This window comes from Indicator indicator, chromosome 21 (genome assembly GCF_027791375.1).
Source record: "Indicator indicator isolate 239-I01 chromosome 21, UM_Iind_1.1, whole genome shotgun sequence".
NCBI classification, from domain to species: Eukaryota; Metazoa; Chordata; class Aves; order Piciformes; family Indicatoridae; genus Indicator; species Indicator indicator.
In genome coordinates this window covers 11,570,415-11,593,664 of record NC_072030.1, presented here as the reverse complement: position 1 = coordinate 11,593,664, position 23,250 = coordinate 11,570,415, and the positions used below count along the sequence as shown (strand labels likewise).

General features: G+C 36.6%; 1 protein-coding gene across 4 annotated transcripts in view; it reads left to right on the top strand.

The window, feature by feature from the left end:
- The window catches only part of SOX6 (SRY-box transcription factor 6), a 243,134-nt gene that overhangs the window by 196,813 nt on the left and 23,071 nt on the right, over nt 1-23,250 (top strand). For all 4 annotated transcript variants that reach the window (XM_054390717.1, XM_054390714.1, XM_054390715.1 and 1 more), the window contains one exon: nt 18,374-18,482. In XM_054390717.1, the coding sequence (XP_054246692.1) occupies nt 18,374-18,482 (109 nt within the window). The remainder of the gene's footprint in view (nt 1-18,373; nt 18,483-23,250) is intronic.

Sequence of the window (23,250 nt, the reverse complement as noted above, 5' to 3'; positions counted from 1 at the left end):
TAAATTATGCAATCTTTGAAAAGTATAAATCATAGAAACTTTATTGGACCATACATTAAAAACCAAGTTTGACCAGTCCAGTAATGATGTACATAGGTACGAAATTCAAAGGGAATGCACCTAAACATAAAGTGAAACTTTTTTATTTGGATAACTGTATGCACATATATGTATACAGGTGTGTATGTGTATAGATATATACGCACACACTGTATAGAGAAGAAACTTCCCATATTAAGTGAAGTTTTAAAGTTTTTACTGCTTCCAGTCCTATCACAAGAGCACTTGGCAATAAATTATTATTTCCCAGACAGCAACCAGCACACTCTGTTGATATTAATATTTCATTTTTGCATTTGAATATTGGCTACTAGAGTTTTTGCACTACCTATGCTTAATAGTGTGCTTGTATGGTTACTTAACACAGCTATGACTTTTTGTTTCTGTTGTCAGGGCTACTTGAAGGGTTGCCTAGCTGCAGGTTTTAGACATCATTAATGACAATGATGATGATGATAATTTTTTAAAGGGGATTTGGCCCCTCTCTTCCTTTCCATCTCAAGAAAAAAATACCAAATAGACTGCTTTTTCACTGTCATAGGGTATTTCCAGAGAAAAGAATAAAAGCTTCTTCCTTAAATCTCAGAGCAACAGAAAATCCCAAAGTAACAGAATTAGATTAAAATGGTTAACGAGGGTGAATGTTGAAAAATTTGCACAAACCAACAAGGATAATTTTTGCCAAAGGATGATGTTCTACCACAAAGGATATGTCTTTGTGATGCCTGTAACAGTATAATGATTGTATCTTCTTATGTATCTACAATACATTTCCCAAACTATTCAGGATACTGAAGTCTATTCCGTGTTTTTATTTATGCTGCTTCTCAAAACAATAAAGAAAAGCTGAAGATTATTGTTTGAACATAAATTTGCTAGGACAAGAATATATTCATTGACTTAGATTGTGGGTCAGAATGGCAGCTGCACAATCCTGTCATACCGCTTCTTCAATTGTCCTGAGAACTACAGAATACATTTGCATATTATTTCACGCTTAGATAGAAGCAGAAACGTTGACAAAAGTTACTGTCACTTATTTCCAAGCTCTGTATATTTCTGTAAGTAAATTCACACCACCGAATGCATTGCCAATATAACTCTTAACTGCAGTAGATTAAGTCTTAAAGGCACAGGACAAGCTGTCCCCATGTGTCAAAAGATGCTTGACAGGGAAGAAGGCTGACCTGGCTGAATAGAGAGGTTTTCTTGCTGCTTAGGGAGAAAAGAAGAGTTTATAGGTTTTGGAGGAAGGGGCAGGCCACTTGGGAGGACTACAAGATTGTCATGCAGGGAGAAAATTAGAAAGACCAAAGCCCAATCGGATATTAATTTGGCTTCATCTGTTAAAGAGGACAGGAAATGCTTCTACAAATATATTAGCAATAAAAGGAGGACTGGGGAGAATCTCTGTCCTTTGTTAGATGCAGGGGGGAATGTTGTGGTCAAAGATGAGGAAAAGGCTGAGGTACTCAATACCTTCTTTGCCTCTTTAGTAGTACAACCAATTGTTAGCTGGATAACCAGCCCCTGAGCTGGAAGATAGGGATGGGAAGCATCTGGGGTTGTTTAATCTGGAGGAGGTTTGGGGGAGACCTTACTGCTCTCTACAACTCCCTAAAAGGAGGTTGTAGTGAAGTGGGTGTTGGTCTCTTTTCCCTAGTGTCAAATGATAGAACAAGAGGAAGTGGCCTCAAGTTGTGCCAGGTGAGGTTTAGATTGGATATTAATAAATATTTCTTTACTGAAATAGTGGTGACGTGTGAGAACAGGCTGCCCAGAGCAGTGATGGAGTCACTGTCCCTGGAGGTTTTTAAAAAATGTGAAGACATGGCACTTTGGGACATGGTTTAAAGGCCATGGTGGTGTTAGGCTGATGGTTGGACTTGAGGATCTTAGAGGTATTTTCTAGCCAAAACAATTCTGTGAGTCTTCACAGAGCAAGAATAAATTTAGATTACTTTCTCTTATCCTTCATTATGTTCTACAATTAAAAATATCTCCTGTTTCTCAAGTATCATTTGGCCTCATCAGTAGGTATGATAAATAGAAATACACTCCTTGTTGAAGGATATTTAGTTAGGTACTTGTTTGTGGGACTATACTTTGTGCTGGCTTAGCTCTTTTGCTTCAAACAAAAGAATAACATACTAGTGGGTAAAACTGTTGTCTTTCATCTCATGAAAAGACTTCACCAGATAATGCAAAACAGTATTTACAAATGTTTGTTTGAAATCTGATTAATGGAGTTTGACCATGCTTATCCTTCTTTTGTTTTCACAAATATTCATACAAACAAATTTTTATTTCTGTGGACGTATTTGCATATGAACATGGGCATTTGTGCACAATTACACATTCGAGGAATGCGGTATCAGGGAGCTCTTCCAGCACTGTTACAGTGTCAATGCTAATTATAGAACTTTACAGCGACTCTGAACTCTGCAGCAATTTAGTATAGGGGTCCTGCAGGCCTTGCTGCACTGTGCCTCACCACTGCCATCTTTTTCCTACCAATGGTATGCCAAAAGCAGTTTGGTCACTTTTTCTGTGGTGTTGAAGCTAATGAACACAAGGATTGATAGACAGAAGTAAAGGCTTTTCACTACTTGGGAGGCCTTTTGGCTGAGAAAATTCCAGTTGTTTTTTTCAGGTAATTTAAGGCAATGTTGCAACACTTATCACTGAGTCAGGCACTGAAAACAATTTGATTTATCTTAGGTGACCCACTATAAGCATAAATCACAAGCAGCAAAGTATTAAGCACTTAAGTGCATACTTTGTTCATAACCAAAAAGTTAGGTTGTTAGAACACTGACACATTACTCATACATGCATAGAAGTTCTAATCGTCCAGTGATAGTTTGAAAAGATAGGACAGACTGTATTTATTTGGTAAATTGTTCACTGCACATAGCTTGTCCATCTGTAGTCACATAACACTAACACCATAAACAGGTCTATCTCAACTGGAAAGGTGTAATAAGGTAATAAATGATATTCAGCATCAGATTATTTATACTACAATCATGTTCAAGTCATGGTAAGCTGTTATAACTCTACTTAAAACCTAAAATATGCCTAACCCACAAGGTGAAAGTACCCAGCTTACATTCTGAAATTCAACAGGCAGCATTAATTTCCTATTATTTCACTTTTATGCCCGTGGCCTATAACATGTTGCAAGTGATTCTATAAGAAAGGCTGGAAAAACATACCAAATTTCTGTTCTCTTCCACTTGCTGGCATTCATTAACTGAGGCAGAACATTGAGACAAGGTTTTGGAAAGATCTCCTCTTCTCCTCCACCCTTTCCAAAGCAATTTATTAAACAGCCAGTAAGAGAAGTGGACTCTTGTGGTTTAATGTCAGATTCATGTTGATCAGTAGCTGGGTGCATGCTTTCACTGTTATCATTCCAAAGGCTTCTTGAGATATCAGGCAATGGATGCATTCTTATCTTACTGCCATTTTCAGTGCATCCTGGAGTTCAATTGCTAACTGACAATCCTATCCAGATGAACCATCTTTTTGTATATGTACAGATTCTTGCTTAGTGCATTGTGTTTACACATTCTTGCTCCCTTCCATTTGTAAAGCACAGGAACACTCAGCTGTATTTCAGGTGCCAGTATGAAAAGAAGCCATCATTGCAAGGATGTGCATTAGAATTGTACAGAAAGTGAGTCACTGACAGATCGTGTTCTCTAAAACTTCTTGGTCTGTCAAGGATTCAGCAGGTTGCCAAACATACTCAGTTGCCAGATTCTTGCCAGAATCCTGTTCCTTACCTGATGCCTCTCAAGCTCTTTGAATACTCATGAATAAGATTAGGTTGTATGACTGCACTCTTCTTCCCAAGGGCTTCCCCTTTGTCAAGGGGTTACCTGCATGACCTTTGCATAACTTCTGTATTTTCTTCTTCATTGTTGCACTACAAATCACACTACATCATGACAGATGCCTCACTGATGAAGCATATGCGAACTCTTTGTTTCCTTGCAGAAATGACTCAAAACTTACAAATACAAGGAACATATTTTCCTGCAATTTTTTTGCTCCTGCCCAGAGTTTCTTTTTCCTCCTTCTTTGCAAGGAATGGGCTGAGTTAATGTTCACAGTTAAAGACTGACAATACATACACCAGGATACCTGTCAGTTCTCTGCACCCAATAGCATGCTCTGCTATGTAGGATTTCTATTCCATTCAGTGCAAAAGCCATCTGTAATTTATCAGTGTATACTCACTATCATGGGCAAGCAAAAATAATGAACTGCAGTATGGGAAATTTGTAGAGAATATGTGAGTCATTCTATAAGGGAAGGAGATGAAGTGTACTACATGCTTCAGTCATCAACTGATTTCTGTTTATCTCCATCCATGCCATGTTACTGTAGCTACCTGGGAATATGTGTTATGAGAACATAAAGAATCCAGTTAAAAGGGGGGGGGGGGAGGCATCCGATTTCCTGTTCTTGAGCCCATTTAAGTTCTCCTGATGTAAATTTGCTAAGTTAATGATGGATTTCAGCACGTATGACTCGCTGAATCAGGACAAAATTACTTATCCTTCAACTGTCAACTGTTCTGAGATTCCTCTCCTGAAGTATTAGGAACATTCCTGATGTGATGCAGGTTATAGTTTAGGTAGTGGAAGTCTCTATCATTTTCTTATCATGAGAGAGAGGAAATTTTTTTTTTTTTTTTGCAGTGTTTGCAATAATCTTCTGGCTCAGGTATCCTTTTTTTCCCTGCTGAGGCTCTTCCCTCCTGCTTACTCTCTATGTGCTTTTGCTGGGACTTTTGTACTGTCTCATGAAAACAACATCCTCCTATTGCTATTGTGTAATTAACAGAATAACACACAATTTCCATAGTGGAATTCCCACTAACATCTTACATTTTGTATATTATTTCAGTTATTTTACTATAGACTGGGTTTGTTCTCTATACAATTGCAGTCTTTTTGCTAAATCTGCCTTGGCTTTGAGTTCACAACTAAACTAAACACTGAATATTTTCCATAGCAAAATACATAATATATCATGGCTTTTATTGCTTGGAGGTAGCAAAGATATAGAGATAAAAATGAAAACCATATTATAAGTTCATCAGTCACTTTTTTTTTTTCTTTAATGTTTCTAGTTTCTTAGTGATGAAATAACTCATTTAGGATCAGACCCTTTTAGGCTGTGCTGTAAATCACACCAAAGCAGGTAAAGTTCCTGGGATGAAGGTCTTTAACAGATTTGAGGGGCTGTCTAGTTTCCACAAGCTGCCCCTCCAGTACAAGGATGTTTTTAGCAACCTGGTCTGCAGTAAACTGCCCCCTCAAGCATATAACTATTTGAGGAACTCTGATATAAAAATGGCAAAACATGGCTTTGAAAACAAGAATTCCCCTTTCCTCTGTTATGAAGCTTAAACATTTCACTATGTGAGTTTTCAGCATGACATCATAAGTAGCTGAATCAGAGGATTGTGGACTGTTTGTGTTGTGAACCAGTAGGGTAGAGGCACATGAAACTGCACTTTGAGTGTAACAGTGTAGGAAATAAGAGTAAGGGAGAGCACAGATAGGAATATGAAGAGCCTGTCATTTGAATGGTGGATATACAGTCAGATAGCTCAGGAGGATGTCGTTCTTTCCTTCCATTTGGCATCATCCCTCCCAATATATAATCATTTAAAATTCTTCTTATGTCTCCTTTTCTAAACCCAACAAAGCAGCAAAACTGAGCCTTGCTGTTTGCATTCTTCTGATTTCAGAGACTCCTGTCCCACTGGACCTTTAGCCATAGGAGAGGTTTGAGGATGCGGGAAGAGATGTTTTTCCTCCTTCTTAGCCACCCCACCAGGTTGGAGGTGGGGAGGGGAGAGGTAGCAGACATGTTCAAAATGGAGGCTGGAACATAACTGATGCCTGAGCCTGACATACTGCTGTTTATCACTGGGTTCTCTTAGCTGATGTGGCAGTAGGTTTGGAGCTGGGAGCAGGTAGGTACACAATGATGCAGAGTACCCATCCTCTGAAGGAATCAGGGAGAGCCTTGGCCAGGCTGTTTTTGCAGACGTCCACACCCGAGAAATATCTTCATACAGGAAGTATTTATTTATTCTTCAAATTAGCTGAGCAGGAGAATTAGGTAAACAGAGATGGATTCAGAGATCAGCACAATGCAGCAACATTAAAAAACCCTTTCCATCTGAATTAATGAATTTCAGACTGCTTTCATAAACTAGTTTTTCAGAAGTCATCTGTGATGCCTTGTATAAAGAATTTTTAAAGGTAACTTAATGGGATGGAGAAAAGGTTTCAAATTATCTACTAGAGCTGTTGCAGGAGATATTAAATATTGATTTATCTTGGAGTAAGAATCATACTAAAGAGTGAGGCTTGTAGTCAGATCAATTTATCTGGAATACAAACTGTATGGCCATATTTAGTACAATGTCAACATGAATCGTAAACAAGTAGATGTGAAAGGTTGAGCATTTAATCTAAATCAATTTGCTCTCTAAATCTTCAATTAAAAAAAAAATTAACAGTTTGAACTCAACTGCTCCTAAATGTTTCAGGTGGCTTATATTAAAAATGCTTCATTTAGTCAGTCATACTATATCATAACCCTTTCCTAAGCATCTTGTTGCAACTAGGAACAAAAATCCACAGCCTAAGGCTTTTCTGAATCTTGAGTTTTCAATACTTCAAACTCTATTGAAAACCCAATGTAAATTGTTCCAGTAATCTGGCAAATAACACTGTAAGCAATTTTCTGCTACTTGCCACTGCTACTGCACTGCCAAGCTTTTGGTCATAATATAAAAGTTGGCTCAGATTGTACTTAACCAACTAAAACTGATTATGTTCCCTTTTCAAACATAAATAGACACCAGCATGCCAGCTAGTGGTACTGGCTAACATATTTTTCAGTATGTATAAGTGTACACAGGTCTCCAGTAGGAAATCCTTTATCCAAGTGTGACATCAAAGCAGTATGTCTCAGATAATTTAAGTGTTACATTTGCTTTTGTTTGTACTATTTTCTTTAAACATATTCATTAGACAAGAGCAGAGCCTTTAATGTTCCATGACTGAAAAATCCATCAAACAGATTTACGGCAGAGGCAGCGTGGCATAACAGCCAGTGGACCAGCCTAATGTTCAGAAGTCCTAGGTTCAGTTCTCAGCTTAATCATTGACTTTCTGGGTAACCAGAAGATAATGATTTCTCCTCCCTGTGCCTGGAGATGCAAATATCAACCTCCTTTTAAAAATTATTTGGCTACTACTAATGCACAGTGATGGGAATTGCGATTGTCTACATATACAATAGTAAAAAGCTTCCAAATACTGATTGCTTCCCCAGGAGATTATTCTTCTCTTTTCTGTAAGACACAGCTAGAAAACATGACCACAGTCATATAGTATACCAGTATAAAAAGAAGTAAGGAAGGTACAAGACAGGAAATCCCCTCTTATTCACAAATTGTATTTGTCACAGAGCACCAAAAAGCCTTCACTGGAACGAGATACTGGAATGTTCCTTCAATGAATTACATTATATATATCATCTAGAGTGAGTAAATGAGGATGGGGAAAAAGAGAGAAAAAATTAATTTTAAATGTAGAGAGGTGCAGTAGGGCCCAGCCTATGCTTATGCTGAAAACCAGGTCAAAAATAGGTCTTAAGTGAGACATAAGTGGCTAAAATGCTCTGTGGGTGAAACTTCCATTCAAGATTGGTTGTTAAAGTATAAAAGCATTTTCTAAACTGTCACTGCTGCATTAAGCTGAAGAGTACTTTAATGGCTATCTTAGGTGGGAAATTTGAAACAAGCTTTTAATGATAAAACCAAAGCAAGGTTTATAAAATCAGTTTGCTTTAAATGAAAACCTAAAGAATGGATTTTTGCAAGGAGCCTTAACTATACGTGACTAACATTTTGGTCTTTGTATATTGCAACTGTAAAAACGGCCCATAGGTATTAATTTTGCATTTAAGATGGTTTCAGGTGTAAGTGTTCCTGGATTCTGCATGAAAAAAATGCATAGCCTTCAGTTACTCTTTCAAAGTGCTCTCTCTCTTGCATGATTTTGATTCATACTTCCTGCATGGAAGACTTACTCCTTCCAAGAGATGTAAATCTGTCCCAGTCTCCAGGAAGTATGTATTTGCCTGCATTTGCATGTCAGTGTAGCAAATGGAACCTTTATCCTACTTTATCTGTTGCTTTTTTGTGTTTGTTCTGATGAATTCGTAGTGTTCATAAATCCAGTTTGGGTGGCTTTTTCCTCAAGTACAAGTTTTAAAAACATAAGTTGTAAGCAACTTAGTTCTGATTGTATGAGAAAGGCAAGTAAATATAGCAATTATTTCTCTGGCTGGGATTTTTTTCCTTTGCCTTCACCTACGACATTGTTAATGCCAGCTTTTTGTCACTTCTATAAATCCTTGCATGACTGCGTTCTTGTTTTATTCCTAAACAAGACTAATTCTGCTTACCAGAAGGCCTTCAACCTGTCTCAAAGGGGAAAAAAAGTAATGAATACAAAGGAGAAAGAATCTTTTTGAGCCTGGAAAGAAGTTAGTTAATTTTTATTCTCAGATTCAGTGTTAACATACAAGAGCTACACACTTTGGCCCTGATTCAGAGTGCATTAATCCATTCTTAATATAAGCACAAAAGTATTCCTTAGGAGTTAAGCAATGACTATCAATGTCCTTGAAGCCTCTGTTGGACAGACTGGAGTGAACATACTCAGCATCTTGCAAGAATATGTAACTCACTTTTTTGTTTGGTTTGGTGATGTTTTTCCTGTTGAATGAAGATTAAAGAGAGGAGCTAGTTGAGGGGTACATCTATATTATCACAGGCATTATGTACCTCACGCTTGGTATTGTAATCACGCAAACAGTAATCTTGCTTTCCTGACATAAACAGTAAGCAGCACATTATCCTGAGGCTGAAATAATCAGAGAAAAACATGGCAGTGATGGGGGTACAAGAGGCAAAACACTGCATAATGATGTTATTATCATTGTTCCATTGTCACCCATCCTTATTCTGTAGTGATCTGTTACTTTTCTCTCTGAACATAACAAAACAGCCCTGAGTATAAACAATGTACAAGCAGCAATCATAAACTGCAACCTGGAAAAAGTATACTTAAAATGCTACTAAACAAATAAGTAAAAGTCAGCTTGATAAATACAGAAAAAGCCTACTTGATCTATATATGCATGGCATGCAATTATGTATTTGCATCCAGCACAAGGCAAGGCATATACTTGAAAACAGTAGCATTTGGTGGGATTTTGTTAACTGCCTTGATTACATTTCTAATTCTAAATATGAATGTGAATGTTTAACCCCTAGTGTCTTTTGCATCACCAATTTAAACTACTTCAGGTGTCTTCCTAAAAATGGGATGGAAGAGCCAAGTTTAGAGGTGTTCATTGATCCCAGAGATAAACAAAAAGGGTAGGTCTCCCCCAGTGGCTCATTCAGAGTATCTGGGTTAGGTATCTGTACCTCCAAAGCCCTGGAGGATTTACCCTAATAGAACTACTAGAATCTTTACTTACATCATACATCACTATTCATGTTCAGAGATTGCTGCAATAAAATGCACAAAGCTTAGATTCAGATTTTCCCTGAAGTGTAGTTCTTTAATTGTAAAAATACTTGCAAATAGAGTATTCGAACTATTTGCTTTAAACCTTTATACCACACACACACAGAGTAAGAAAAGTACTGTTATTGCTGTTTTATAATTTATTATTGCATTATTTGGTCCATTTTTATCACAGTTTTTCCAGTATTGTTTGATCATGTCATAAAATACACTGTGCGCATATCATAAGACACAGCTGAAATGATGGGAATGAAAGTATCTATGAGAGCATCATCTTTCTCCTAACTTTTGTAGGTTTAACATGAAACATATATATGTGTCCATTTGCATGTGCTTACATTTCCATATTATTCATAAAAGAGTATCATATTGCTTCTCAAGATGTCTGACCAGTGGTGTGTGTGTATCTCTGTGTGTGTTCTGGATTTTTTTTAAGACCTCTCCCCTCCCAAATTTGTGTGGAGGGCAGCTGAATTTGCTTTGTGCTGTTGAGGTTTGCAGAACACCACAATGAAATTGAAATTGGTGACTTCTTTTCTGCCTTTTTTTTTTTCCATTCCAAAAAAATTGTTGTGCTGAACCTAGAATAGTTTTGCTGGTTGTTATACTGCTGTGGCTTCTTGCTAAAGCTGTGTTTTCAGCCTGGAATACATTACTAGATGATTAAGAGAAAAGGAGATTCACAGTTTTGAGGCTAGTAACCAGATCTCTGGTCTTCTAAATTCTGTTCTGATTCTAATTCATGACAATAATTTTAATTAAGTTTAGTCAAATTTGGGGAAGCATGCAGATATATGTACAGAATCATGGCATGGTCTAAATTTGGTGAAGTATTTCTGTACAGTTTTATGGTATTTTGATATCTATTTTTAAATATTTGGTGAAAGTGAGGCAATAACTGACAAGATCCATCCAGCTACAAAATTAAATATACATATATATATAATAATTATTGCTTTGTAGCATTCAGTATTCTAGAAAAAAAGTCCTTTGTTTTTGCCATATCCTTTATTATTGTAACTTAAATATTAAAAAATTGAATGACCATGCTGAAGGTCCAAGAGTAGCTATTGAATTGCTTCCATGAGTCACTTTACAGCACAGTAAAAAAAACCCACCAGTACTGTTATCTCCTAGTCAAAGTGTATGTCAGTTTGTGCTTATTTTGTCTGTGTCTCAAAAATGCAGATGTATGTGTTTAGTTAAAAGAAAATGCACTTTTTTAAAAAAAATGGTTGCATTCAGATTCTTTCTAATTGCAACATATACAGATTTGGTCTGTACCATTTACCAGTTCTCCCTTAAATCTAGTGAGCAATACCTGATGTTATAAAAGAAAAATAACTTCTCTCCCCAGAAAGCTCTCAGTTAATCATCTGTTGGATGTTGGTCAAGAGGGAAGGGAGCAGCAGAGAAAATGAAGGAATTTCTCTTTGACCCCAACAGTTGAACATCTTACACTCTGGAACATGAGATTTGATTACCTTAGCATGTGTTACTACAAATGTTATTAACAGTCATAAAATTATGCAGCTCTTTTAAAAACAAATGACAGCCCAAGCTTTGGACTCTTTCTGACCTCTAGTGAATTCTACAGCCATATTACACAGAGTGTAAAGTAGTAACTCCTTTTGTTTGCTTTTCATTTACCAGCTGTTAATTTAATTGATTGTCCCTTTGTTTTTCAAGGACTAATGACTTCTCATCACTTTCAGGTGAAATTCCAGAGTTTGTGTGCTTTTGCTTATTTTTCTGTTTAAGAAATCTTTACCTTCTAGTTGATGTGTGACTTCACTGTAGGTTACTGTATGAATTTGCTGCTGAAACAAAGAGTTAATCAAAAAGATCTCAGATACAGCGATGCATCATGCCTTTGTGCATGAATAAAATGTTGGAAACCGCATGAAAGCAGTAGTTGGGTTACCACACAACTGGATATGCTTAAGTCTGAACGCTTCATAACTGTAACTACTGGGGAGTTGCAAACTTATAAATAACCTTGCAATTGGTTAAAACCATATTAAAACCATATGAACAAAGACATAAAGCATTTGGTTAAGGGGGCTCAGTAAGTGCAGTAATCCTGTTGAAAGTAATCTAACCAGTGTGGGTCCATAGTTGAGGAGTGCCTGCAAGCGTGGCAATAGTTATGGGTATGTCAATATTTTGTGTGTAGAGGGCATCCTAGTTAGGTGGAAACTTGTGCTCTCTGTCCTTTTTTATGTAACTTCAAAAAAAAAAAAAAAAAGATGTAAATTCATCCAGCTTTTTTTTAATGTGTAAATTCATACACATAATTTTAAAAGGCAAGCTTCAATGCACTGAAGTCTGTTAACTAATTGGTATGTTATGAATGCTCCAAATAATTAGGGAGTTAATCTAAATCTTCCTTATTTGTGTTCAGAGATCAAGATGGCTACTGCTTATACTAACCAGAGGTGCTAGGATTTCTGATTCCTCACATCAGACTCCCAAAGTTATTAGCTAGAGAGTATTTACAAGTAGGCTGTTTGGATTTGCATTTATTTATCTGATTTATTTTTTGCCTTTAGCACTCCAGTTTCAAGCCTTTTTCGTAGATGCTTCAAATTTTGATAAAATTGCAATTCTCAGTTTTGACTCCAGAGCCTGAGTCTTAAAAAGAAGAAAGCTCCATATCATCACAATCACTATGAAATTCAGTAACTGAGCAACTTTGGTGTATTTTCTGCTTGTGATGGTCTTTCATATGTTGCAGTGCCACATGGAAGCCAGCTGAGGCTTGCCAGTCAGGCAGATATGTTTCAGTGTAAATTCCCTGTTATCCATTTCTAATCTCTCACTTTTCAGTTATGCTTTAAGATGGAAGAATATATGTAAAAGGAGACTTGATGACTTCTCTCTCCACACATCATTTAAATCAAACTGCTTGCTTTGAAACACTGCAATGTCACACAAATCTCTAGTCTCTTGGGAGATGCTAGTATTGTTTATGAACAATAATAGAGCCCTTCAAAAACTGAAAATGGCAGTATATTGGGGTGAAAATTCACCTAACTGTCCCTATTTGGTTGTTGAGGTCTTTGAATTTGGATATTTCACTAACATAAAAAATAAAAGTACGATCAGGATGTGTCAACATCCCAGAACTCAAGATATCCTTCATTTGTGCAACCTGTAAATCAGTGGTTGGAAAATATATACTTTGTCTCTTGTAATATCTAAGAATATCAGCATTCTTACAATAATTTTCTCTGCTTTGCTGATTTAATTTCTCTAGTTTCTTGGAGCAACTGCTGCTGCTATGATGTGAAAAACAGTTCTAGATATTCACCACAGTTCTGTAAAGGCAAAGGCCTTGCTTTTCATTGTAACAATAATGTCACTATTGTGTTTATCTAGTTGGCCACCCGAAGAATTCCAGCAGTTGCATGCCTGCACACTAGTAGGATGATTGACATTGTTGTAATAAGGTTAATGTTTAAGCTTCCCACCCGTAATAACTAAAATACCCAGAGATAAGGCTGAAAGTCAATTTGTAATTATCCCTGCTGTGCCAAGATGTTGCAAAAGATTCTAAGTGGAGGGTAATTTAACTTTTCAGTCCTAACCATTTGAAAGCAGTAAGAAGAAGGTAAAAAGCTTGGGACATTTGTATCTTGACTTTCCAGAGGCATATAAAAAGGTTTTGTGATTCATCCTTATTCTCTTCTGGGAATAGTTTTCTCCATGTTCCACTGAAAATGTCCTGTTTATGTCCTTCTGAGTACAGCAAGTTATTTGCCTGTTGTTTACTGTCCATGGTACATGAAGGGAATAGATCACAGTTAGCAAATAAGCTACTACAACAGTGACTGTGGAATAATTCAATTGAAATACATTCCATACATAGAAACAACATGTGATAATTATTTGTAGTCGTTCTAACTAAAGTACTGTCCTCAGAGGAAATAATATCCCTTCAATCTCATGCTCTGTGGCTTCTGTGAATGACCCATATTAATTCAGTTTCTAGAAACTGGCTCTTTAAATTGACATTGGTAACTGCTTCCATGCTAGATCATTGAAATAAAGGCTATTACATCATCGTCCAAACATGTCTACTTAAATAAAAAGTATTTGTTTGCAGAAAGTATACGGATTTAAAATCTTTTACACAACGATCAGCATGCATGCCATTTTCCATTTCAGACTAAGCATACACTTCAGATGTGGAAAAAGCAAGCATGTTGAAATAATTTGAGGCATGGGTATAGTCGGATCAGTCTTGGTAATCCAGAAGGGAGGGGTGCCCAGTTTGTTATTACATTTCGTATATTATTTTTCAAGAGATGGATGCAATCAGTCATCTTCTCGCCTATGGTTTGAAAAAAAAATTGTCTTGCTGGCAAGTAAACTGTTATTTAAGTACACAATCCACAGTACTACAGAAACAGTTTTGCCAAACTTGTCCAAGTATTCTCACATCCTTAAAGATGGTATAAATATCATTTATAGCAAGCCGTTTACTTCAGACTATATGGAATGCCTTCCTGCTCCCCTGATCTAAGTGTCCCAGTTTGCATTATGGCCTTTATTGCTTCTGTTTGATGGAGTGATCAGTAAAAATTTAATGACACTATAAAATAATAAAAATGTCATTAATTTACCACGGATCTTGGATGCAGTGGTTGTAAAGTTACATTAATAAACAGAATATTTTTTACAACAAAAAGCATTGTTACGTGGGAACGTATAAATAACACACATAAATTTAAGAGCAATTTTACTGTTAGCACACACATTATTATGGAATAGCCAATAAGTGTATAAAACATAGTATATAAAATTTTATGAAAATATACTGTGCACATCAAAAATTCAGCTTTTATCTAAGTGCAGAGAAAAGCCATTATTGTGTGCTTACTGTTTCATTGCTGTTCTTTCACAAGATCACAATTTTATATTTGTTTCTAGTCATTTGAAGTTTGCAGCCTTTTCAGAGGCAGGGGCTGCTGCTTCCTTGTCCTTTATTCCTTGCTTCACTGAATCATTCTTTTACCTTCCACGTGTGAAGAAAGAATTGATACTTTCTGCCAGAACGTGACGGAAAAGTTGCTAATTTAATGCAAAGCTAAAAATAATGCCAAAGGGGTTGAAAGGCTTGCTTGGTGACTCTGGAAATAAGGGATAACTATCTAGCAGTCTATCTGTCATCACTGGGGCTGCTCCATCACTGGCTGTGATAATATGTGAATATGATGGATGCCACAGCCTTGTGGCTCATAACATTTAACATTCATCAGCTCTCACTAACGGGGGCTTTATAATTTAAATATCTTTATTTAATATGCAACATCTACCTCATACATCATAATTTCAAAGCACTTAGAGAACCAACAGTCCTGCAAGACAGTTGAGCAGACTTTAATTTCTTCAATAACTTTTACGTTTTCTGCATGTTTGTGACTGACAACGCATAAATAAGTGCCTAATTGTATCACAGAATGGAAAATTAAGATTTGGCTGCTAAGAAGAATCTTTTTTTCTCTTCTTTTTCTCATTTTAAAGAAATGATTATTTTTTACTGTGTGCTCAACATACAAAGAAGCACAAAGGATCTGACTGGTGCTGGGAAGAGCTTTCAGTTTTCTAGCATAAACTGCAATTGATCATGTTGATCTAGGGGTGAGAAAGAGTTGTCAAGTGCCATGTCCTAAACCATTCTTCTGAAATTCAAATAGGAAAATTTGATGCCACTATAAAATACAAGCTCCATAGCCCATAGAAAAAAAAAAAAAATCAGTTCAAAGCAAAGGTCCAAAATGCTTTTTTTCACAGGAAACAAGACACCTGCACTCTCCATAGCAGTGCACTTCCTTAGAAACTCATCAATATTTTCTGTTAATGTAGGTTAGGGAGGTAGCAATATATCCAGTAGTCAATGTACATATGTGCAAGTATAAAGCAAGTGTAGGCAGCATGTTTGTTAGTGCTGCTATGTATAGACATTTCCTTTTAATGAAGATATGTCTTTTTTTGTTCATATAAGAATATTATGTACCAAACCAATCTTTCTCTCAGTCCTTGCTCACACTAGGAAAAAGTTATATTTTTAAAGGATTTTTAGTGCAAGTATCATATTTTAGAAAAAATACAAGAGGGGAGCAAAGACAAATCCTATAAAAATGGATTGGAACCAAGTGTGACAAGTTCCCTCCCTAATAATAAATTCCATACAAATTTATTGTATTTCATTGAATTGTAAAGGCACCTACTAGTGAAAGATTATTAGAGCTGAGGAACATTTTTATGTTTTCTTACAGTTCTCTGAATTTGCCAAAGCCCAATGCAAATACTGAAAATTTTGTTATGATCACTTTAAAGATTATTTTCAGTAAAAAAAGCAAGCAAAGGAATGACTATAAAAGGTGTTTTCAGAGACTTAAATATAGCCAGCTTTGTTACAGCCTTTAATGAATTAGAAGGGAGGGGGTTATGAAATACCTCTAAGTACAGGTCCTTTGTTTGACAAGAGCAGGTATTTTTGTGTGGTAAGTGCTTTCATTTTACTGTTCCTGAACCTTATCATGTAATTTTCTCTTTTCTCTTCCCATGTCAAAATATTGATATTCTTTCAGAAACTTTCTTTTTTCTTCCTTTTTTTTTTTTTGGTAACAGAATATTCTCTGGAAAATCAAAGAGAATGAATGACTAGAAAGATATTCCAAATGTGCATATTGATACATAGCAATGTCTGTTGATTTTTAAAGCAGAAAGGTATTTCTCCTTCTTCTGAAACACACTTAAAGGCTGTTCTTCCACGAATACTGCAGGTGCGGTTTTAACAACCTTAAGAAAAAGCTTTTAGTGCAAGAAGAGACAATATATGTGCCAAAAGCTGTTTTCTTAGTACAGATCTTTGTTTTTATCTCAACTGCAAATCATCCCTTAGCAATGGAACACTGAATCCTTGACAAACTTATTTTTTATTCTGTCTACCAGTAAAACAGATCCCATCATGATGATTTAGATGTTATATTGCACATCTTTCAGTTGGCCTCTCCTATTGCTGTGGCTTTTCAGAGTCACTTTGCACTTGAAATTCTTTCTTTTCTCATGAGTTCCTTTATATATGTAAGCTCCTTCATTCACTACAGATTTTACAGAGGAAAACAGGAAGTTAACCAAATATAAAATGCAGAGTTATTTTGTTTGACAATAGGAAGGCTCTGAGGACCTTTTAGAAATGCATTTAGTACCTGAAATGCCTCAGTGCATGTTGTGGCAAATCCAGTGTCATGTCATGCTTTCTTGTTTTTCTCTGCAAATTAAACAGAAAATAATTTGAAAAACCCATGGCTGAAGGAATCAAAAGAATGAAGAATCAAAAGAATTCCTTAGTTGTTGGCCTGGTGGGGTTTTATTACTGTAAGATAATGATACTAGAAAAATAATCACATTGGGAAGCATAAGTATTTGGAGAAGGAGCAAATGAGGAGTCAAGGCCATCAAGTATGTTTTGTCCTTAAGAATGTTCCCAAGTTTCTAACTGTCTTATGGGAGAGAAACTCATAATGTTTTCTTCCTGTGTCTAGTACGCTCAGCACAGAAGTAGGTCATTGAACAATAGACTGAACAGCAATCAGCACTCTACTTCTGCATAATGCATTAAGTATAACATGAAGAAACTGTTCGTAGAGCTGAGAGCTGGTATTTCATGTCTGTAAATTCAAGCTGACATGACATTTAATATTGTTTCATAGTAATGAACAACAAGGTTTCATTCATTCACAAGTATAACATAATGCCAAGTTTAGTCTGAAGAGGTAACAACAAGGCAAGAGGGAAAACATGCTATGTTCCTTCAAATGAGAACACTAAATTAATGATAACCATTGAATGCTTAGCTACTGATATGCAGCACTACAGAGACTACTACTGTGGGACAATATTGCACTGTCATTTATAATGCCCTTGTCCAGTAGTTGATGAGGAACTTTCAGTTTCCACTTTCTAGTTCCAGGTTTCCGGTTCTCAAAAGCTTTCTGGTTTTCTAGGAGTGTACTTTTTTTTTTTTTTTTAATCTTCTTAGGTTTCCTTTCCACAGAGGTACAATTTAAATTCCTAGACAAAATAACAATATCGGTTCTCTCATCTGTTATTCTTTCTTTCAAATACTTGTCTTTGAAAAATTCTTGTGTAAAATTCAGACTTCTGTTTTCTCAGAGGTATGAATGCAAACTTGAATCTCAATGTAGGGAAAAAGTACTTTTTCCATTAAATTAGCTGTATATTTTAATACAGACTCTTCCTTCAACTTCAGAATGTTCATGTTTTGCAAATGTTGATTGTCTTTTCCAGTTGAATTTAGAAAATAAGTGGAAAGGCAAAGTGAGCAGCATTGAGCAGCATTACTTGCTGCCAAGAGTGTTTTGTATTTGCATGTACAATCGTTTATGCATTATGGCAGTGCAGATCAAAATAACCTCAAAGTTTCGGTATGTTTCATATTTAAAACTGATTTTCATAAATGCAAACACTCAGATTCTGTAAAAAAATTGTCCCTGAGTTAGCGTTCTAATTAAATGCACTCATTATTTATTCAGATTTTAAAAAATAAGGCATGTATCAGTGCATACACATATGCACAGGCATATAATGAGAACTAACTCACATAGAGCATTAAGACTGCTTCTTTTTTTCTTTTCCAGGAAAGAACAAGGTTTGAAAATTTAGGCCCACAGTTAACAGGGAAACCCAATGAAGATGGAAAACTGGGCCCTGGTGTCATTGATCTTACAAGGCCAGAAGATGCAGAAGGTGAGTTGCACTTTGACTACAGGTTATTGAAGGCTGCTTCACAGAATGGTATGGATAAAATGCTGCAATTGGCTTATGCACTCTCTAGCTTATATCCTAGGGTAATGCTTGAATGATTTCTCTGGGGTTATGTGAGCTTACAGTAAGTTGATAGCAAAGGGCAGACACATGACTATGTAGCCCTCTAAGACCTTCTGCAATTCAACGGATTTTTCCATGGGCAGCTGTCAGTTGAGTGTTTATGTTTTATGCTGTTAATGAAAGTGTAGAAAACACTGAGAAATTATCTCAGCAAGGCAATATATACATATATATGTGTGTGTATATATATATTTACCAAGGTTTAAGGAATTAGCAGGATTTTAAGGATATGGATTTTGAGGACTTGAAGGAAGTTAGAGCTGTCTACCCATCAGTGCACTCAAACTATTCAAGATACTGGAAGCACAATTTTACTGACAAGCAGCTGTCAAATGATAAAGGAAAAGTATTTCACATTTTCTATATGAAAATGTCTTTTTCATTACATAAACGTTCTGTGCTTTCGCACTCATTTGGTTCTATATATCTGGCATAGAGTATCAAGCCACAAGTGGAAATTATGAGTTCATCAAGACTGAGTTTAGTCTCTAGCAGGGTTACCTTGCATGTTCTGGAAGTGGACGTGATTGGTGTCCTCGCTACCCTATGATGCATTACAAGAGAAAGCATAGATAAGTTGGAACCCTACCACTCAGGCTCTATCCACTCTGTCACAACTACACTGACTTCAGAATTATGAAATGTACTACATTTAGAGTAGCTATATTGATTGTTTGCAGAGGATTTTTTGTGGGCGGTTTTCTGGGGGGAGAAGGGCTGTAAGAGATTTATTCCTGAGACAAGGACTTCAAATTTAGTCCCATTGCTGACTATAAACTGGGTGGAAGTGCACTGTGGGCTGCATTCCTTTGTGATTGATCTAGACCAGGGAGACTATGCAGACGCAGTTCCATTCCCTGCCAACCTGCACACCTGCATTTCCATAGGAAACTGAAGTGTGCACAGACATGGTACATATCTGCCTCATCCCAGCAGGCAACTGGACAGACCAAATCAGTGAAGTGCTCCTGGTTCCCATACATCTGACACAGACTTTTAGGTTCAAGCAATTTGTTATAAGAAATATCAGCACACTTCTGTGTTTTGTGGAATACCGGTGTAAGAGTAGATAGCAATGATTTCTCTCTACTTCTTGTATCTTTTCTAGAACATATGGTGGTGATCTCAGTTTGACAGGATCAGAGTCATGTTTTTCTTTTAGGAGTGCTTGCAGTACTAGCTCATTGATCAGAAGCTGAAACTACATGTGTTATTTTTATTTTTTTTTTAATCATGAATTACAAGACAAGTCTTGAAATTCTTTAAATTTAGCTCTATGCAATTATAAGACAAACATGAAAGGATCCTGCAAAATTACTTCTAAGACTTAAGTTGCTGTCCCTGCCCAGTGTGTGAAACCTTTTTTATGATTAATGGTAAGTAGGTGTACTTTCATAGATGACCTAGCATATGAAGTCATATTCAAAGCTTATGTTACTCATAATGACCTAACTGTCATCTGAATGGAGGCCTGAAAATCATCAGCAAGAGTTTTATATTAATATGACATAAACTGACATGTCTATTACTTCCTTAACCACCAGCAAGACTGGGCTAACTGTATTAAAAATCATGCTCAGACTGTATTCAGAAATATTGCCACTGACTGTGACACTGTTGATGAATAATACACAGCTATTAGACTTCTATCACTACCTGGAAGTCCCAGCTGTCATGTTAAAATATATGATACATTTGTAGCTAGCAAAATTCAAAAACATGATTTGAGAGCCTCATAAATGTTCAGGACTGGCATGCAAAATTATGAACAACAGCCAATTATAGAACTAAACATTTTTTTCTCCAAGCCTCATCATTTTAAAGGAAACATTGTTCTTTCTGTAGGCAACTTCATAATTTTGAACATTCAAGACTGTCAGTACTGAAATATAGCTGACTGGCATGAACACACCAAACCCAGCTTTGAATCTAGCTAACCTTCTTTTTTGAATATGATTGTTGATTATCAACTCATTAGAGTGTGCAGAATATAGTCAGGAGCCCTAAGTGAGTCCTCTTTAAACTTCAGGAAGGGAAATGTAAGGTATTTAGTTATTCATTATCTGAGAACATTGTATGATTTGAGTATGTTTTGGGGTTCAAGTTCTAGAAAAAGTACTCCTTCCACAGATGCTCACTTTTGTTGATAGTGCTGCTTTCTTTGAATTGGATAATGTGTTCTTTGTTTGTGGATCCTTCTACTTTTGTGTTCGCGGTCAAATGGTTTAGAAATTTCTAGGAAATATGTTAAGATTTTATTTTGTAGTAGGTATAAATCTGCAGAACAGACCTAACATTCCTGTTGACAATTACTGATTTTACCTTAGCTCAGGTTGCAGTGTGGTTTTCTTCAGCAGTCATAGTCAGGGATTCAAATTCCATCAAGGCACGATCTCCATTCCTGCCAAAGAACTGAATCTGTTGAACTATTGTTTTCTTGATTGAATCCTGGGCCCAGGACAGAAACATATGATTGTTATTGTTTTGCCACTGCCTCACTTTTTGATTTTTTTAAAAGAGAAATAACTTCTCTGGACTCTGTTTTCCCAAGTGAAAGATCAGATGGATTGTAAAGCTAAATTAATATTTTTAAGTGAATGGAAGCAGGGGAAAATGATGTGTTAGTACTTAACATTTAGTTCCATGTTCATTCACATATTAGAATCAGGGGCCTATGAGTTAAATATTTGGCCTCATACTTAGACAGCATATCTTTTCTTCTGATTCCTGTTTTGATATTTCTTCTGTTTCTTACGTGGTAGTTTTCTTGATTCTGTAAACTCTGGGTTTAGCATTTGCTGCTTCTGCTTTTTGTACTAACCTACCAGTGTGTGTTAAGCATGGACCATAGTACTGAGGAAAGGTATGTGCCTGCTAGTTCTAAATAATGTGGTGGGATCTGTCTGTTCACTTTATCTGTATCTATGTATATATTTATCCTTTGGCATGGGATTGTTACCAGCACATCTTAAATTCATTGACTTAATGCTTGTGTTTTCCCATTCACTCCCTGCTGTCTTTAATTTGTAAATTACTTGGTTTAATGATTGTGTTTTTATTATGTACCAAGTCATTGTTTAAAATTATACAGCCTTAAGCCTTACCTGTTTGGCCACAGTATCTTTAACTATGATCCAAGCAGGGCTGAATGCAAGCCAGGTGGGGACTGTAAGCTGCGTCACCACTGGTAATAGGGTGGTTAAAGCAGCAAGCCCCAACCTGATTTTATTAATACCAATTCAGATACACACAGTGTTTGGTCTGAATGGAATTTTGGACCTGAACTCAAGTTTGGAGGAGCACAAGCTAACATTTATGTTCAAAAGAACATATTTCTATTCAGCATTAAGAAGCCAGTTCTGCAGCATTTCAGATGGCAGATTTGCTGACCGACATACTAATCAATGAATTGCTTAATATTTGCAGCAGTTAACAGCAGTCTGTCTTTCATAGCCATAAAATTAGCACCTCCCATTCATAGTAGGCTTGGGCCAGCCCAACTTGCAAGGCATGTTGTAGTAGGAGAGATTCTACCTGTGCTAAGGCAAGGGAAATTGAATGGCAGAGGAAGAAAGAAATAGTGTTAGGCATCATCACAGAAATACCAATCGCCAGAACACAGAGAGAACTCACAGAACAATGAGAGCTTGCAATGGCAGCATCAGCAGTGAATATGGAATCATGTGGAAGAGAGGAATGAGCTAACTAGGGAGAGAAAGGGAGTCTCTGCAATGCAGAAGGTGCTTTTTGACCATATGAGGAGAACCATGAGAAAAAAGAGCTACAAAGGGAGCACAAGGTTGGTGTCCAAGGACGAGGAGAAACTGACACCTTGTCCAGCTCCAAATTTCTGTCCATCTGTCAAAGCTTCATTTTCTCCCTCCCTGGTGATAGAGCAGACATCATGACAAGTGCCTGAATTTTGCAAATCTGTTAAGCAAAAGTCTGATCAACACTTTCTTAAAGGAGCACCTCTACCATATACTCAATGCCTCAACATTCACATATATATGGCCAACACTAAATAATTGCTTACACAAAAGGGTGAGACAGTTCCTTCTTAACTCAAAAGAAAGACTGCCTGTGAGCCACTGAAAAGGTAGGTGAAAGTGAACTGTACACTCACAGGCAGATCAATTTTGGCAGGCTGCCAACACAATCCAAACCTGTGAGGTAACTTGTTTAACACCCTCCTATTTGGAGGTGTAAACAGCAGGTACTACATGCATGACAAAGCATCACCTACTTTTGTGACAGTGCTTCATAAATACTGGAGGAAAGAATGTCTCTCCATGCCAGTATTTGTCGCGCATAAATATTTGTAATAGTTGCTATGGCAGTTGAGAGGGGAAAGATGAAAATCAGAAAACAGTGAAAGCTGTCTGAAAACAAAGAAGTGTTTCCAGAGAGAATGCTGAAAGCTTAAGTACTAGAATTTTTATTCCCCTGAATTCTTGTTACAGGTCTTTGATAGGAGGAAAAAAAAATTAAAAAATCTCACAAGCATATCTTGATTATTTAAAGATATAATAACTTATCTTGGTTAATTAGACCTGGTACTAAAAGGTGGCCTTCATTACCTGTGGTTGCCATCTTTAACATCCATGGATCTATTAGTTTGTGCCTG